The 17520-nt window shown below is 47.0% G+C and overlaps 1 protein-coding gene and 1 long non-coding RNA gene across 3 annotated transcripts; one reads left to right on the plus strand and one right to left on the minus strand.

Annotated features, from left to right (window-relative positions):
- Positions 1–2044: 2044 nt before the first annotated feature.
- LOC113993508 (serine/threonine-protein kinase PAK 3-like) lies at positions 2045–17225 on the minus strand. Of its 2 annotated transcripts, XM_027731741.2 has the most exons (12): positions 10551–11400; positions 9179–9216; positions 8649–8774; positions 7856–8033; positions 7457–7520; positions 6600–6648; positions 5992–6104; positions 5317–5434; positions 4628–4727; positions 4136–4332; positions 3526–3663; positions 2045–2815 (listed from the first exon to the last, which is right to left on the minus strand). In XM_027731741.2, the coding sequence occupies exons 1-12, from the start codon at positions 10657–10659 to the stop codon at positions 2666–2668; spliced, it is 1380 nt and encodes a 459-aa protein (XP_027587542.1). In that variant the 5' UTR covers positions 10660–11400; the 3' UTR covers positions 2045–2665. The 2 variants fall into 2 exon arrangements, with proteins under 2 accessions (XP_027587542.1, XP_039237974.1); XM_039382040.1 differs by lacking the exons at positions 9179–9216; positions 10551–11400 and adding an exon at positions 14812–17225.
- On the plus strand, positions 11704–12549 carry LOC113993510. Its single transcript, XR_003542656.2, has 3 exons — positions 11704–11769; positions 11884–12037; positions 12315–12549. It is a non-coding gene; the product is annotated as an uncharacterized LOC113993510 (long non-coding RNA).
- Positions 17226–17520: the final 295 nt, after the last annotated feature.

Raw genomic sequence — 17520 nt, forward strand, 5'->3', positions numbered from 1 at the left:
AGACTGTGGGAGCTGGGCCTGTTTAGTCTCGAGAAGACCGAGAGGGGTCTCATTTATGCATATAAAAATCTCAAAGGTGGGTGCCTAGAGGATGGTGTGTGATTCTGCACAGGACAGGAAGCGATGGCCATAAACTAAACCACAAAAGTTTCACTCCAACATGAGGGAGAAGTTCTTTATGTTGAGGGTGGCAGAGCACAGGAGCAGGCTGCCCAAGGAGGTCGTGGAGTCTCCCTGTCTGGAGACATCAAAACCCACCAGGACATGTTCCTGTGTAGTCTGCTCTGGGGGACCCTGTCTTGGCAGAGGGGTTGGACCGGAGAATCTCCCGAGGTCCTGTATAACGCTAAAAATTCAGTGATTCTGTGTGAAGGCAGCAAGCATCTCTGGGGAAGGAGTTTCAGGTATGTTCTTGCCTAAACGCTGACAGTGTCCATTGCTTTTTGAGAACACAGTGTTGTCCGGCGGGGCAGTGGGCGGGATACCGGGATGCCTTAGGCCCAGCCTGAGGGAGCCGGGACTCCTTCAGGAAGGGCTTCTCCTTTGCTGTCGATGCCTTGTGTGCTGGCCTCAGGCAGCAGCGGGAATTTCTGCCCTGGCCCAGGTCCCTGCTGGCCCAGGCAGAGCCAGCGGGAGAGCCAGCTCCAGGCTGTGCCCAGCTCCTGTGCCCGGTCCTTGTCCGAAGGCCATTTGTTTCACAGGCTACTCTGAAGTGAAAAGCAGGTTGGGAACTCGATCAAAGAAACAAACAAACCAACCAAAACAGAAACACAAACACCAACCAACCAAAACAGACAAAAAGGCTTCAGAGGTGGAAGTGAGAGCGGAATTTGCCTAAATAGTTTGATTTCAGTTCCCCCTCAACTGCTGGGAAGGGTTTATCATCAGATAGATGTATGTGTGCATCAGGCACAGCATTGCCAGCTGGTGGAGGGAGGTGATTGTCCTGCTCCCCTCTGTGCTGGTGTGGCCTCAGCTTGTGGGTGACCAATAGAAGGGAGATATAAAGTTCTTGGCGAGTGTCCAAAGGAGGCCCAGGAGGAGGGTGAGGGGCCTTGAGGGGAGGCCTTAGGAGGAGCCGCTGAGGTCCCTTGGCTTGTTCGGCCTGGGGAAGAGAAGCCTGAGGGGAGACCTCATTGTGGTCTACAAGTTCCTCGTGAGGGGAAGCAGAGGGGCAGGCACTGATCTCTGTGGTGACCAGTGAGAGGTCCCGAGGGAATGACATGAAGCTGTGTCAGGGCAGGTTTAGGCTGGATATCAGGCAAAGGTTCTTCCCCCCGAGGGTGATTGGGCACTGGAACAGACTCCCCAGGGAAGTGGTCACGGCCCCAATTGTGACAGAGTTCAAGAAGCATTTGAACTACGCTCTCAGGCACATGGTGTGATTCTTGGGGCTGTCCTGTGGGGGGCCAGGAGTTGGACTCGATCCTTGTGGGTCCCTTCCAACTTGGGATATTGTACAACTCTCTGATCCTGTGAAATCATTAATGCTAGGGAATGCCTTATACTTATCTTTTTTGTTCTAACTAGTAGGCCGAAAAACTGAGCACAGTGAAATTAAGAAGGACCAAGTTTAAAAATAGTAAGTGGACTTCTCAGTGCAGTGTGTGCATAACTGAATTACATGAATCACGGGTGTGTTGATGGTGATTTTTATGATACCAAGATTGTAAATCTCATTTGAAGAAAAGGTGACAGAATAGTTGGACTCGTTGAAGAATCACGTGCTGGTGAAGTGTTGTGGTTTAAGTTACCAGCTGGGCTGGTAAGTAAGCACCACACAGCCGCTTGCTCCCCCCCATCCCCATCCCCATCCCCATCCCCATCCCCCTCCCCAGTGGAACAGGGAGGAAAATCAGAAGTAGAACTCGTATGTTGAGATAAGAACAGTTTAATAATTGAAACAGAGTAAAATCCAACATGAATACGAATAGTAATACTAACACTAATACTAATACAAACACTAATAGTAATACTAATGCAAATCCTAATTGTAACAGTAGTAAAACGGAGAAAGAGATGAAACCCAAGCAAAACTCGTATGTTGAGATAAGAACAGTTTAATAATTGAAACAGAGTAAAATCCAATATGAATACAAATAGTAATACTAACACTAATACTAATACAAACTCTAATGGTGATACTAATGCAAATCCTAATTGTAACAGTAGTAAAACGGAGAAAGAGATGAAACCCAAGCAAAACTCGTATGTTGAGATAAGAACAGTTTAATAATTGAAACAGAGTAAAATCCAATATGAATACAAATAGTAATACTAACACTAATACTAATACAAACTCTAATAGTGATACTAATGCAAATCCTAATTGTAACAGTAGTAAAACGGAGAAAGAGATGAAACCCAAGCAAAACTCGTATGTTGAGATAAGAACAGTTTAATAATTGAAACAGAGTAAAATCCAATATGAATACAAATAGTAATACTAACACTAATACTAATACAAACTCTAATAGTGATACTAATGCAAATCCTAATTGTAACAGTAGTAAAACGGAGAAAGAGATGAAACCCAAGCAAAACAAGCAATGTACAATGCAGTTGCTCACCACCTGCTGGTGGTGATGCCCTGTGCCCTAATCGACTCCTAAGCGCCCCCTCCTCTGTGGAACTCCCCCAGGGTATTCACTGGGGTGAGGCTCCTTCAGTTTTGTTCTGAGTTCCACCCATCGATGGAACTGGAGGAAGGCATGCCAAAACCCTTCCTCTGTCTGCTGGCCTCCCTCAGCTGGTTTGCTGCATTGATCACAGTTGTGAGGCCGGAGAGGGGCATGGCTGAGAGTAAAAATGGATGCTGCCCAAAGGAAAAGAAAAGAAATGGACCATTACTTTCCAACCTCAGTTCCTCACGAGCTCAAGCAGTGTTCCTCGGGTTACCAGAGATGTGCAGAAATAGGACTGAGGGGACCATCTGCACCTCTGTCTTCATGTCCAGGACCTCGTTATGACAGGCAGACGTGGCCCATAATCCTATTAACCCCTTTCTCAAGCTCGATGGGATATTTGCCCTGCCAGGGCTGTGGGAATGCTGCTTGCTGTCCCAGGGCTTAGGTCCTTTCAGGAAACTCTAAATACTTACTTAGGTTCCTGTTTCCTAAAGACATGGGCTATTCTAGAAGTCAAAAAAGATGAGGAGCATAAGCTGCTCTTCAGGAAACTCAAGGTCACCAAGAAATGTTTATCACCAAGAAAGGATTTGGGCTCACGGGGAGCTGCCCCCAGCCCCTTCCTTCCCACAGCCAAGTTCTCAGACCACTTGGCAGGCACTGATTTTATTGGGTTCCTCCACCACCAGCACCATTTCAGGGCTCCGTTCCTGGCATTAGGAACCAGACAAAACTGAACAGCTCCCTTAGATCCAAATCAGGGCCACCAAAATGATCAGAGGACAGAGCACTTCTGGGGATTAATACGAGGCGGGGGCACCTGATGCCTTGGAGTTTAGCAGACGAGAACACCGATGCATGGGACAGTTGTGTCACTGGCAGCCACTCTGCATTTTACCTGCAGAAGTTCCTCAGCAGACCATCGACTGTCCTCGTCTGCCTGCAAGCAGCGGTTCAGAAAGTCCTGCAATGCAGGGGACAGGTTTTCGCGGCTTTGCAGCTCCGGTATCCCCTTTGAAATGATGAGCTGCATGGCCTGGAGGAAAAGGAAACACGGGACTTTACCTCTTTCTTTCATCTCCCTAACTGCTCCCACAGACCCCATTTTTGATGCTCCATCTTCCAGTGGCAGTTTCTTCCCAGGCAGAGGGTTCAAAATGATTTTTTGACACCAAGAAAAAGGCCCCAGTGCAGCCCCAGGTCTTCCAACATCCAAATGATCTTGCCTTGATAGCTGATTTCATTGGCTGACCAAGTTAGGAGGAACTCCATCAGCAAAAGCACCTTTTGCTTCTCTGAGGATGGACTTTACAGGCTTTACAGGTTATTTTCAAGAGTGACGCAACTAAAGCTATAGAGGATGTGGATGTGCTCTGGGGCCCTTTTTTTGTTGCCTCGGCCTTGGTTGAACTTGTTCAAGCTGGTGGGAATGGTATTTTTTCTCAATGGAGGCAAAACATGGGACAGATGAGAAAGACAGTGGTTATCTGGTAGTATTTGCACCTTACCCTGCGAGGAAGCTCCCAAAAATAAGGAGGTTCTCCTTCCAGCATTTCTATCACTGTGATGCCCAGTGCCCAAATATCCACTTTGGGTCCGTATTCTTCTTTAGTTAGATATTCGGGGGCCATCCAGTGAACTGTGCCAACGACTGAGCTTCGTTTGCTCTGCTCAGGTGTGATGCGAGCAGCGAGACCAAAATCAGCTGAGGACAAAAGCCAGTATCATGAAAGCCAGCCTGAATCATGAAGCCAAGTGCAAGAATTGCCCACTAGAAGCCTGAGGAGGCTGAATCCAGCAGGAAAAGCGGCCATGCTCTGTTTCCTCAGGGCTGTAGCCAAGGACACCTTGTTCCTCTCTGCACGTTGCAAGTGTGCTCTCAGCTTGTAGCAGTGCTCCCTGCACTCCCACAGGCACCGCTTTTTGGAAACTGGCAGGCAGTCTCCAGCAGCCCCACGCGCCGCATCCCGGGAACAGCACGGCTGAGCAAGAACACCTACCCAACTTGACGGATCCATCCATTCCAAGCAGAATGTTATCGCCTTTGAGATCCCTGTGGATCACTTGGTGGCAATGGAGGAAGGCCAGTGCTTGCAGGCACTGAGAGAGAAAAAAGAAACAGGAGAGTAAAAATGAATGACCCAATTTCCTCACCCAACAAAGGCAATGGCTTTAAAGATTTCAGTTCTAGGTGAACGGTGAGGACTGGCAGACCATGGTGGTGTCAAGAGGAAGAGCTTGCTGCTGCCTCCGCACTAGTAAACCCCTACCTTTCTAAGGGAAGGCACATTCCCTTTGGAGGTTTGGAAAGAGAAACGGCAATTGTTGTCACACACCATTTTGGGTGGAATTCTGTCCCTTAAACTGAGGACTGCAACAAATGAGTTTCTGTTTTTCTTTGCTGTTAGTATAAAATTCTGCCACCAGCATGTTTGCACTTACAGGTAGGGAATGCAGTAGAGACAGGGTTCAGGCAAACGATTTGGCAAAGTCGCGAATAGTAAATAAAATAAGAAAAAAGAGAGAGGGTACAGCAAGAGTTGTACTGGCAGGCCATTCACTGAAGATGCTCTTTCTTCAAAAGCAACACGGAAACAAAGCTCTAACCATGAAATCACTCCTGTTCTTGCTGCTTGTTTAGAAGTCCCAGCCTGCCCAAACAACTGGAAGCACCAGTGGCATCCCTTACCTCTCGAGAGACAGCTGCCATCATTCCTTCACTCATGCTTATTTCCTTAACAACAGCACTTAAGGAGCCTCCGTCTAGGTATTCCATCACTATCCACAGTTTATCTCCAACCAGGTAGCTGAAAGAAGAAAACAATGGCTGGGAGAATGTGCATAGCTAAATTACCCTACCTAAATACTGAAGTCGATTTCTGTTCTTGGAAGAGTTGGGAATGAACACGGAATAAAATGCAGAGACATTCCTCCTAGGCTATACACTCCTTGGAACCTGTGTAGTCTAAGTGAGAAAGGCACATCCATGAAAACTGAGATGTCTCAGATGGCAAGGGAGTGAAAAACGCAGGGAAATAATCCCTATGATGCTTTATCAGCAGTTGTCATAAGAGACAGAAAATATGATTAACTTAAAAAGACTCCCCAAACAAACAGCAAAACTGACCTGGTAGTAATGAACTTCCAGGCTGTTGTTTTAGGAAGATAGGGATGACTTGAAACAATGCATGCCAGAAAAGATGAATGCAGACAAAATGCACTCTCCTCCCATACATTGTATAGGAATAGATAAAAAATAATACTAGAAAGCTGACTTCTCTGCCAGAGACCAAAGGGGGTTCTTTTAACCTTTGGCTTGCAGTCTGTAAAGGAACAGTCACATGATCATACCCAAACTACTTACCTGTCTAAATAGTTAACAATATTTGGATGCTTGTTGTCCCTCATGACAATGAGCTCATCGACAATTCGTTCCTTTTTGAGCTGTTTTTGGAGACACACTTGCTTTATGGCCACCTAAAATGACATTGAAAACCATTAACTTGGGAAGTCTCTTGCACAAGATCAGACCAAAATTTGATTTTGCAACTCTAAAGAACACTCTTGAACGCAGTTTAGATTTGTAATTGTTTCCTGGATTGAGAAAGAAAGAACATGCTCTCTGGCATTTTCTGGGTATGCTCCGGGTTAGGATCAGGGCTTAGGGCTTTTGATCCCTCACAGACCTCTATCCAAGCCCAGTTCCAAAGCCCAGCACTGCATGGGGGATGAGAAACTCCCCAGAAGATCCAGAGGTATTTGCTGACAGCCAGAAATGCGATTTCAGAAGTCTGAAGCTGTAGCCCCTAAGAGCTGTCCCAAATGGATTTGGTAGGCTGGCATTAGTCTGCGCTTCAGAGGAACAGCCTTTGCAGGAACGATCTGCTGGGGACCCAAAGCTCCAGCCACAGCTCTCCTCAGAATGGAAAGCACTTCAGAGCTGCAAAATCTGCTGGGCATGTTGACACTTACCTCTCCTCCTGTGGCAGTGTCGGTCGCTGCATAGACTGTTCCGAAGCCACTAGAAAGAAAACAGCAGCGAAGAAAAGAATGAAAGCCAGCCCAGACAGGAGATGTCTGCTGCCTGGAGTGTTTCTAAATCACCTGGCTCCATGTATGCTTCAGCCAAGAGCAGAGCAGCCTACCGGCCCTGTGCCATGCAGGGTATCCAAGAGAAAACTTGGGTGCAACATGAAGGGCTGGAGAAAATCTCAAGTGTACAGCCCAGATTAACTTAATTCAGACCCCTCCCTAAGTTGGGGGAGCATGTCCACAAAAACTGGAAAGGAATATATTTCCTTCTTTTTCCATTTGGCCTTGCTGAGTGCTCAGACCTCTAACTGCTTTGTTCTCAGATCCCTCCTTTGAAGGTCTCTGCCAATCTCAGGCAACACCCTATTCTGAGAAGCCTGAACACATGTGAGGAAAGGATCTAGAAATGGCTTTCTCCAGCCTGTAAGGAAACCAGTCTCCAGCCACCTTTGAGGTAATTTGCCATCATCAGGATGCATTTTCCTCTCAACTGCCTTGACACTGGGTCTATTACTGAATTAGGTTTTACTACTTCTGCTACAAAAGAAAGTTTCTTTTTTATCTCTGTTTTCCATTTTTAAACGATGTGGTTATACTGCTGACCACTGACTATTGTTTTCCGCAAGCAGTTGTCTTTGTCGATGGCATCTTGCCAGAGTTCTAAATTGGGATCAGCACTGAGAGGCAGAAGGATCTAAACACAGTGTCTGAACATGCTTGGAGCCTGTCTGACTTCCCGCCTGACCTTGCACCAGCAAAATACCTGGCTTTGTGGAAGGAACTGTGATCAGACTTACCCACTGGCAATTTTTTCCCATTCAACGTACTTCTTCATAGGATCTCCCACACTCACAATGCTCCCTGAAAAAAGCAAATGAATGATGGTCACTTCAGGATGATGATACCAGCCTCCAGCAGGTCAGAACTGCAGCTCCTCTGCCTGGGGCTGTGAGCTGAAGTCAGTTGGGTAACAACAACAACAATAACAAGAAGAAGAAGAGAGGCAGATCTGTAGTCCAGATGGCTTCCACAAAGACTGGTTTTCTACAGTCCTTTGAAGAGTTATGTTGACAGGAAACTGGGAGAAAGAGGGAGAAACATTCTGAGGAGACAGAAAAGAACAGGTAGCAAGGCAAGTGTTTGTTGTCTAGGAACATTAGCACTGCCCTATGAGGCAAGAAATGCAGAAGACATACTCAATTTCTCGAGGCTGTCCTCCTCTACCGTCTTTTGCTGCTCGTTGGTGCTGCTGCAGGAACTGCTGGAAGTGCTCATGTAGGTGATCTCAGGTGTGGGAGTGTTGTCTTTGTCAGCGGCTTCCAGTGCAGCAGCTTCCAGGGCAGTGGAAGATTTTGTTCCAGAGCATGTATTGGTCTGTGACAAGAAATCAGTTTGCGTCAGAAAGGAGGCTTGCAGAGATACTTCTCATCAGTATTTCAAGCTTTAGGGAACAGCCATTAAGTTCCAGCCCTTCTCAGAGACCGACCTCCTCTTGCCATGGCCGAGCTGCGTAGGACTCTTCTCACCCAACTTTGGTCATGTAAAAGTTATGGGTGTAGTTTAAAGTGTCCATTTAGCCCCTTAAATAGTGCATGGAGGAGGGCAGGGACCTGCACGGGACAGTTTCTCCCAGGTATCCACATGCAGCAAGGCTGTGAACTGTGCCTTTGGAGCGCTCGCTCCGCTGGTGACAGGGAGGCTGCGCAGACACTGCAGGCTAAGTGTCTCCCCATTTACAGACACAAGGCTACCTCTCATCCCATACAGAGAGAAACTCGTGGGCCCTGTCAGAATGCCAGGAAAACGATGACTGAACTTGAAAGTTCAGAACCCATTTTCCAAATGTCAGTGGATGGGGGGAGGAAACACTTTGTTATGGTAGGATTCCAGCCCTCAGGATTTTCAGCCATGAGGGGCAAGTGCTGTCTGGTCTGAAACAGGCAGCTCTGAATTACAGTAATGAGAGTGCTAGGCAAAGCTGGCTCTTACAGAGTTTGGCTGTTCAGGCTCTGGTGCAGCAACAGGTGGAGCTTCGTTGTTGTCTTCCTCCTCTGTATCCTCATAAAGGGAAGGAAGAGAAGGAGCCTGAGGAGGGTCAGCTCGAGGTAGTTTCCTCTGTGGACAGACAGCAGTGTGAGCAACAGGGAGTCACATATCATTTAGAACCTTATTTCTATGCAGCTATCTATCCAGCTGTACTAAGGAGAAATCATAACCTTTGCTCCAGCTAAGCAAGGGGGCTAATTAGACAGCAGTGCATCTTGTTGTGAACTGCTGTTGTTCCCCCATGGCTAAAAGCAGCAAGAAACTTTCTGTCTGCAAAACCAGACTGTCATCTACTTAAAAGGCCTCCAAGAGACAAATAAAAACCAGCCAGGGAACCCTTTTCTTCTGATGCAAAGACACTGAGAAGACTTTCTTTCTGCCTGGAGGGCTGGCAGTCGATTGCAACAAGCGAAGTCAGGGCTAGCTACACAAGTCTGAAAGGCTAGGAATGTCAGGATTACTTTGTCACTCACCGAAGGACGGCCTCTTCTGTTTCTAAACACATATTTTCCTGCAATGGGGAAAGGAAAATGAAGCAGATGTTAGAAAACTGGCTGTTGTGGGGAATCCCATGGAAAAAGTCAACCCAAATGGAGAGCATTTTTCTTTCACAACATCCCTTCAGTAGCACAGTTCTTTCACACAGGGAGCAAGAGAACAGCACAATATAGCAGGTTGTTGTTTTGCTACAGCTTCTTGGGCCTAGTTTTCTGCCCTGTTTTGCCAGGGCAGTTTCTATTTTTCTTATTCTAAATCAAATAAAGAGAAACTCGGTCAAGAAAAGGCACATTGTCCTTTGACAGTCATTGATTTCTTCTGCCCAAGAGCTAAAACAGCTCTCGTCTCCTTGCCTCGCCTCGCCTTGCCTCACCTGGCCCCACCTTGCCCTGCCCTGCCTTTCTCCACCCCTTACCCCACCCCTTACCCCACCCCTTGCCCCATCCCTCATCTCCACCCTCGCCCTGCACCCTGCCCCGCCCCTGCTCCTCCCCTTCCACCTCCCCCTCCCAGTCATCGATTTCTTGTACCCAAGAGCTAAAACAACTCTCCTCTCCTCGCCTCGCCCCGCCTCACCCCGCCCCCTTACCCGCCCCTTGCCCCGCCCCCTCACATCTCCTATTGCCCCGCCCCCTTACCCGCCCCTTTGCCCCGCCCCCTTACCCGCCACTTACTCTGCCCCCTCACCCCCTTGCCCCACCCCCTGCCCTACCCACTGCCCCACCCCTCCCCCTCCCCCTCCCTTTCTTCTTTTCCTTTTTCTTTTCCTGTTTCTCTTCCTTTCTCTTCTTTGCTTTTCTTTTCCCCAATAAAGCTGCCCCCAACTTCCCCTTAGCCATGACACTTCTCTTCTGACACAGCACACAAACAGCTCCCAAGTTTGGGACCACACACTGCTTCAACTTTGCATTTCATCACCAAAGCAAGAGCTATTTGAGCAAACATTGTGGCAGGTCACACTGCCCAACCTATGAATGATGGAATTTAGGGAAAAACTGGAGAGAACTGCACAGTCTTTAGAGGGACTTCTGAGGAGCTCTGCCAATCTGCATTTGGGAAGTTGTATTGGCTGAAGCAGCAACTGAGGAAATTACAGACTCCGCTGCCACGGACTAACCCGTGTAGGGCACAGAACCCTGTGGGTTCAATTGCAAATGCTGCCCACACCCCCTTGAATGGCTGGAGACACCCCCTTTGGAGCTGATGCCCCTGACATGAGCTTTACCAAAATCATGGTATCTGTGGGGCATTTTGGTTTCAAAGGCAATGCAGTCACTAAGGGGCAGCATAAACAACACTTCGATCCAAAAGCCAGGTCGGCTGCACCTGGAGAAAACCTCTACTTACTTGCTAGATGGGTCAGCAGCCCGGGTTTGTCTGGGTGGGAACAAAAAGCATAGGCCATAGGAAAAACCCGGCGAAAGGCGGCACAGATTCGATGGAACACTTTAGCCATGCTGGGCAAGAATTCCACAGCCTGTGCACGCCAAGGAAGAAAAGGACACCCCGGGTGTCCAAGTGCAGCCTGCTGGAGGTGAGTGCCTCGATGAGGAGCACCCTCCCGCTACGAGCACGCCAAACACACTGTGCACACGGAGGCTCCCGTGCACGAGGACAACGGTCTGTGCACCAGGACAACACTCCATGCACGAGGACAACGGTCCGTGCACCAGCACAACACTCCGTGCATGAGGACAACGGTCCGTGCACCAGGACAACACTCCATGCACCAGGACAACGGTCCGTGCACCAGGACAACGGTTCCAGTGACATCACAACAGCAGCTGCTCTAGCTTTGCTTGCAGATGTATGCAGAGCCCCTGAATGTTCTCTACAGCTAATGCCAAAAAAATGCTGGAAAATTCTCCTCTGTCACTGGAAGCCTGTCCCACTGCCCTGGAATGCCCTGTACATGGAAAGCCCAAGACTGTGGGTTTAGAAGAGCCAAAAACCACAGCCTCACAGATCTGCCCCAAGATCCCACACTACCTGTAGGATGACTTGCAGACATTTCATCCCCATGAAAATCAGGTGCAATTGGTCTCTGTCAAAATCTAGAGCTAAAAGCAGGACCCAGCTTGAAAAAGAAAAGAAAGGAATGTCAATGGAAGGAAAGAAAGGGCACAAAACTCCTCTGGAAATGAGCTCTGCCCTTCCATGGAATAAGGATTTGAGGCTTAGCTTGTTTTCCTGGTGATTTAGTGCAGACATCAAGGGACTACCCTCTGGTGGTGGACAACAGAGTGTCCTTTAGAAGCTTTATCCTGGGCTTGTAGTGCTTAGTAAGGCAAACACATTTGGTGCAATGGTCGCTGGTGTGTGATTCAAAGGCACACCCTGATACAATTGATTTCCAGCTTCCCAGGGAACACTGCGTGGTAACAAATCTGCCTTTCAGCTCTCCAACTCCTTACACTGGGGTGTACCACAGCTGCTGAGGAGGTCTCTTTGTTGAGCTCCTGTAGCTCTGCAGGTTCTCTGCTGTAAATATTACAGAACACAGGGACTCGGAAAACAAGCTGAGAGTGCCCAAGGCTTGGAGGAAATCTTGGGCTCCACCTTACAGGTGAGGGTGTCATTTGAAAACTGATGCACTTGCTGAAAGCCCCAGGTCTACACTGAAATTCTGTGGATGAAAAGTTGCTTTACTTATCCCGTATTAATTGTCCCTTCTTATCAGTGTGCTGCTGCAGTGCTCTGACAGCTCAAAGAAGCCTTTTGGTCCTATGTCACACCCCTGGGAGCTTCCCTGTGCACATCCGTGAGCCACAGAGGTCAGGCCGTAATGGGCGTAAAGAAAGACAGACGGACAGAAAAGCAAGTTCAAAGAGAAGGTGGGAGCACTTAGAAGGTGGGAGGAGGAGGAAACCAATGGGCCAAAATGGGCAAGTCCCTTCAAAAAAGGGAGTTATGAGGCAGAGACCAAATAGATCAGGTGGTGGACAGGCCACAGGAAGGCAGGCTTAGGAACACAGAAAACACACGAGCGTTCCAAAGTTCAGAAGCATCATTCCACCCTCGTCCTCCTCTCACTTTTAAACCAGTCAAGGCCAGACTGCAAAGAGCAAGACCTGTGAGATGTAACTTGCTGCTTCCATTTTCTTTCTTCAGGAAATCTCTTTTCTGTTTCAAGCCCCTGAAAGTCCTGAAGAGGAGAGAGGAGGCGACAGGCAAACAGTGCTCATATTATCAGTTCACACACTTTAACCTGGCGCTGCCAAGCCCACCATATCCCCAGGTGCCTCATCTACATGTCTTTTAAATGCCTCCAGGGAAGGCGACCCTACCAGTGCCCTCTCCAGCCTGTTCTTGAAACTCAATCAAAATAAATTAAAAAGAAAAAGTTTACTCGCAGGGAGTGTGCCACTTTCTACTCTTACAGCAGACTGTAGAATCGTCCTCACCACAGACAAGTGTACCCAGTCAGGACTTCCAGCTGGAATGAAAAAGCCCCAGAACTCTCAAACTTCAAAGCCCAGAGTTCTGCTGCTCCCAATCCTTCCTTCTCTGAGAATCCCAAATGATGATTTCATGATGGCTGAGCCCGATGGCCTCCAACCATCACAGCACCCACCAGTCCTTCTCTGTTCACAAACAACAGGTCTAATGGGTGCCTTCCCTCATTCTGCCTTTGTGCTTTGAAAAGTTCTCACGTATTTGTTGGCTCCAGTCTTTCTTGGAGCACTGCCTGGGGTGGCTTCATTCCCTTCCCCATGTGAAACAGACCGTAACTTGCTCAGACTGTTCCTCCATCTTTTGTGGAAGAATAAAAGTTGGCATATGTTTCCATCAGTGGAGTGCCTGATGGAAAAAGAAGGGGAAAAAGATTAAGAAGTTCAAATGCTCAAGAAATGAAGAAGAGAGAAAAAGCTGAAGTAAAGAGAAAAAAAGGAAGTAGCAGAAACTGGATCGGAGAGGATTGGATTTAGAGACAATAAGGTCCAAACCTTGTGATCTTATGTGCAAATCACACCACAGGAACATTGCAAAACCAGGGCCCAGACTTGGGTCCCCACAGACCTTAAGCCACCTCTGGTCTGAGGTGCGATATTGGAAATGTATTAAGATGGAAATAAGTACTGTTTTTCTTCACAAAACTGTCCTAAATCTGTCCGGAGAGATCAAATCTTGTGTCTCTGTGATCAGATGTAAGCTCCACAACCAAAACCACAAAAGAACCTGTCCATTTGTTTTTAAGAATACACCTGAATTTAGCAAGTAATTCTGGAGATCACAAACAGTATCTCTGAAGATTTACAGATTTGTTAATTTAAAATAAAAATGTAAGTACAAAATTAGTCCTGTTCTTTATGGCTACATGATAGATTGTATTGCATTTAGTCTAAAATTAATAAGCAGGTTTATAGTCACATGCCTTTTGAAATGTTCACTGCAGCAATCTAGAGTTCTAAAAGTGAGAGAGGCTTTATTCTACACCTCGAGAACCTTTGGTGGGGTTTTGCTTTGCTGCACTTATCTACAAGTTGGGAATTAGGATCCCTTTTGCAGTACATTCTGTCTTTGCAAAACCAGCACATTTTAATTTTCGAAAGACCCTCACAGTGAAGGGTGGAAAGCCTGACATTAGTTTCTTCTAAAAGACAAGGCAGGCAAAGGTAGAGGTTAGAAGCAGGTCCTTGAGCTCGTAAATGTCAAATTTGCCAAGACCTTAATAAAATCCTGTAAATACAAAATATATGGTAAACATTAGGAATGGGATAAGAAAAGAGCAACCTATGAAATGCATGAGAAAAAGTTCTGAAAATTTTCTGCCCCTCTCGCAGTCAGGACAAGCAGAGGGAAAAGCAGTGGGAAAAGGTAGAAAAGAAGAAAAAAAGAGAAGGTGTAAAAAAATGGAATCCAATGTAGGAAGGTCAGCCTCACTGACATGCCATTCACACTTAGTTACCCTGCAAGGTGAGGGGACCCACAGGCGCAGCTTTGAGCATATTCCTCCCTTTTGTCCAAAGAATAAGTGCAATTTAAAGACACAAAGGAAATTCATCCCTATATGTACTAGGAAGCATGTCCGACAGCATGAACGTGTCTAAGTCTTTCAAATGAGCACTGGCAGGACATCTTTCTGCTGTTGTGAACTAGCTGGGAAATAAATGCACTAGAAATCTTTCACTAGAAGGTACCAGCCAATTAACTGACACAGGGCTTCATCAAACTTCATGAAGAACGTGCTTTGCAATTTGTATGTTTACTGCAGCAAATTTTCTGCTCTTGCTGGCTGTTTTGTGCTGGCCAAATTACTCACCTAGAAGTCATGGTTTCCCCCGGAGTGATTCTGCTTAGAACAGTTTGAAGTGTGCATCACTGTAGATATTTGATTAGCTTTAGACAAATTTTGCTATAAACATCCATGCCTAAATTCTGTGGTATTTCTGTGCTTGCATAGAGAGATCAGCTTTGGCAGGGGCTTGCGTTCTCTGTGCCGTGGTTCTTGCGAGCAGCGTGTGAGGATTGAATTGTGTTGAGAGAAACAGAACTGCCTTACTGTGCATCTGTGAACCTGCAGATGTGTGTACATAAGTTATACTCAATTATATGTATACATGTGTGTTATGTACATCTATTATATGTATATATAGTGTACACATACCTGCATACGTGTGTACATGTGTTATGCCCTGTTAGCCTATCCTCACTTTTCCATCTGTCCATCTCTGTACATCAGCACAGAGACCACAAGAGAAGCAGCTGTCCTCCCAGTGTGTAGAATTTTCCTCTGGTTTTAGGCAAGAGGAATCTACAGTTAGGATCTTGTGCTGCTAATCAGTGTGCTCCCGAAGGAGCCACGTGAGGAGCCTCATCCCTGTATTGATGGCTGTGAGAAAGCAAACAGGTTGTCACACAAGTGTACAAAGCTCGGTGCTACAATGGCTTCTGTAGCATGAGGGCTTTGTGTCCAAGTATTTTTTCTGCTCCTGTGGAAGTGCCAGTTCTGAAGGACTCTGGAGAATCTGGAAGCAATCTGGCCCTTGTGTTTGAAAATTCATGCAACTTCTAAAGTCCCCACTCTAGGATTGACAAAGAAAGGATGCTTGTGATTCACTATCATTTTCAAAAGAGTCTTGGAGTTACAATTTCCATCATGCTTTTACTCTTCCCTTTTCCTTTCCAGGGGGTCAAGTTGCATGTAGCACTTCAAATGACACAGGCAGGATTTCAGCACCTCAGGGCCACGTCTCTGCTTCTGGAAGCAAAAGATCTTCTATTTCTCACAGGTGAGCAAAGCGACTTTTCCTGGAGAGTGCAAGTGTTGCTAGCGAAGCGATAGACTGCTGTGTAAGGTGTGATGTTGGCCTTTCACCTTCTTCCCCAAGAGTTCCATCACAAAGCATACAAAAGGAGACTGAAGGCTCCAACTTCACAGCACAGCTTCAGATCTCTTAGCACAGCAAGTCATCAGCTCAAGCGGGTGCATTTTACAACATCAGCATCAACAGAACAGCAGTTACACCACTCCAGTCTCCCTGCAATGCATGCCCATGTTTGCAGGCCACATCTGCCTGAATTGTGGCCTGGATTGTGGCCTGGATCCCACCTGCAGAGCAAGACCTACCAATTATCAACACAGCAGTTGGCAATGTTGCCAAATCTCACAGTTTTACCACAAACACCATGGATTTGCTCCCTCTCATCTCCAGGAGACTTGGCATTTAATTTTTATGAGAAGTAGTTGGGTGGCTAGTTATCATCACATGCAGCAAAAGGCATTCACTCCTGGGAATTGCTCCCGCAATTCCCACCCGTGAAGTTTCAGCTTTCTTTAAAACCCTCACCTCTTCTGAGCACTTAGCTGCAGAAAGGCACTTGCAAGTGGCGTGTTTACACTTAATGAAAGGAAACACGGGGGTTTCCTTTGCCAGACAAAGTCCCCGCTCTCATTGTCTGGTGCCTTAGCCGATGATTCTCCAACAGCAAGGCTGCATGGCTTCTGAAGGCTGGGAGTGCAGCAACACTGCCCCCAAAGCTGGGAAAACGGGAGCACATCAATTCTTCAGAGGAAGTACTCTGCAAGCACTGTTTTGGCATGCACTTTCTCCCCTGAAGATCACAGGGCATCCTGGTAAGGCTGACCTGAAATGACTGTGCAAATGCTGGACCAGTTGACCACACTAGCTACAATCTCTTGCCTTCCGAGGTCCTTGGGTGGCTGAGTGGAAAGAGCGGGCAGCCATTTATTGCTGATCAGCAATTGCTATGCCCAAAAAAGAAGTCTGTTTTGGAGGTGGTATTCTTACGCGTGAAGGTGCTGTTTGGGAAACATGATGCCCTGTGCAGCAAGACCTGTCTTTATTCTATACTGCTTTATTCTATGCTGTAATACATTCCTTTTTATCTGATTTTTTTCCGTGCTGAAGGACAGGTGACTATATATATATTTTACATTTTCCTGATGCTCTGACTAAATGTCATTTCCCCTCCTGAAGACAGATTCCTTACAGTCAACACCTGCCAGCCAGAAGGAGAAGCAGTGTTTGATTTTTTTGAAATGCAGCTGGAATTTTCTTCTCTTGCTTTCTTCTTATAAAACCAGGCAGTCTCCTGCTATATTTCAGAATAAGCAGAGGCTGCAGCATCAGTTGAAATGAAGATGATGATGAGTCTGGAGCATCTCTCTTCTGAGGAGAGACTGTGGGAGCTGGGCCTGTTTAGTCTCGAGAAGACCGAGAGGGGTCTCATTTATGCATATAAAAATCTCAAAGGTGGGTGCCTAGAGGATGGTGTGTGATTCTGCACAGGACAGGAAGCGATGGCCATAAACTAAACCACAAAAGTTTCACTCCAACATGAGGGAGAAGTTCTTTATGTTGAGGGTGGCAGAGCACAGGAGCAGGCTGCCCAAGGAGGTCGTGGAGTCTCCCTGTCTGGAGACATCAAAACCCACCAGGACATGTTCCTGTGTAGTCTGCTCTGGGGGACCCTGTCTTGGCAGAGGGGTTGGACCGGAGAATCTCCCGAGGTCCCGTATAACGCTAAAAATTCAGTGATTCTGTGTGAAGGCAGCAAGTATCTCTGGAGAAGGAGTTTCTGTATGGATTCATACTACAGAAAGGATGCTGCAAGGCGTCATGGGAGTTGTAGTCTTTGGTACTCTGTTGGACATGCGCAGTGGAGTACTCGAATGTCATTAGTTGAAAGGTCACGTGTTACGATTTAAATACTGTATTTAAACCTCCGTTCGTGACGATAAAGCTGTTCAGTCACCGCACTGACGTGTAGCCTGGGTTTGTGCCAAAACAAGTGCTACAGGTGTGTTCTTGCCTAAATGCTGACGGTGTCCACTGCTTTTTGAGAACACAGT

The sequence above is a fragment of the Pipra filicauda genome, unplaced genomic scaffold (genome assembly GCF_003945595.2).
Source record: "Pipra filicauda isolate LSUMZ 115617 unplaced genomic scaffold, ASM394559v2 scaffold252_size1811890_pilon, whole genome shotgun sequence".
In the NCBI taxonomy this organism is placed as follows: domain Eukaryota; kingdom Metazoa; phylum Chordata; class Aves; order Passeriformes; family Pipridae; genus Pipra; species Pipra filicauda.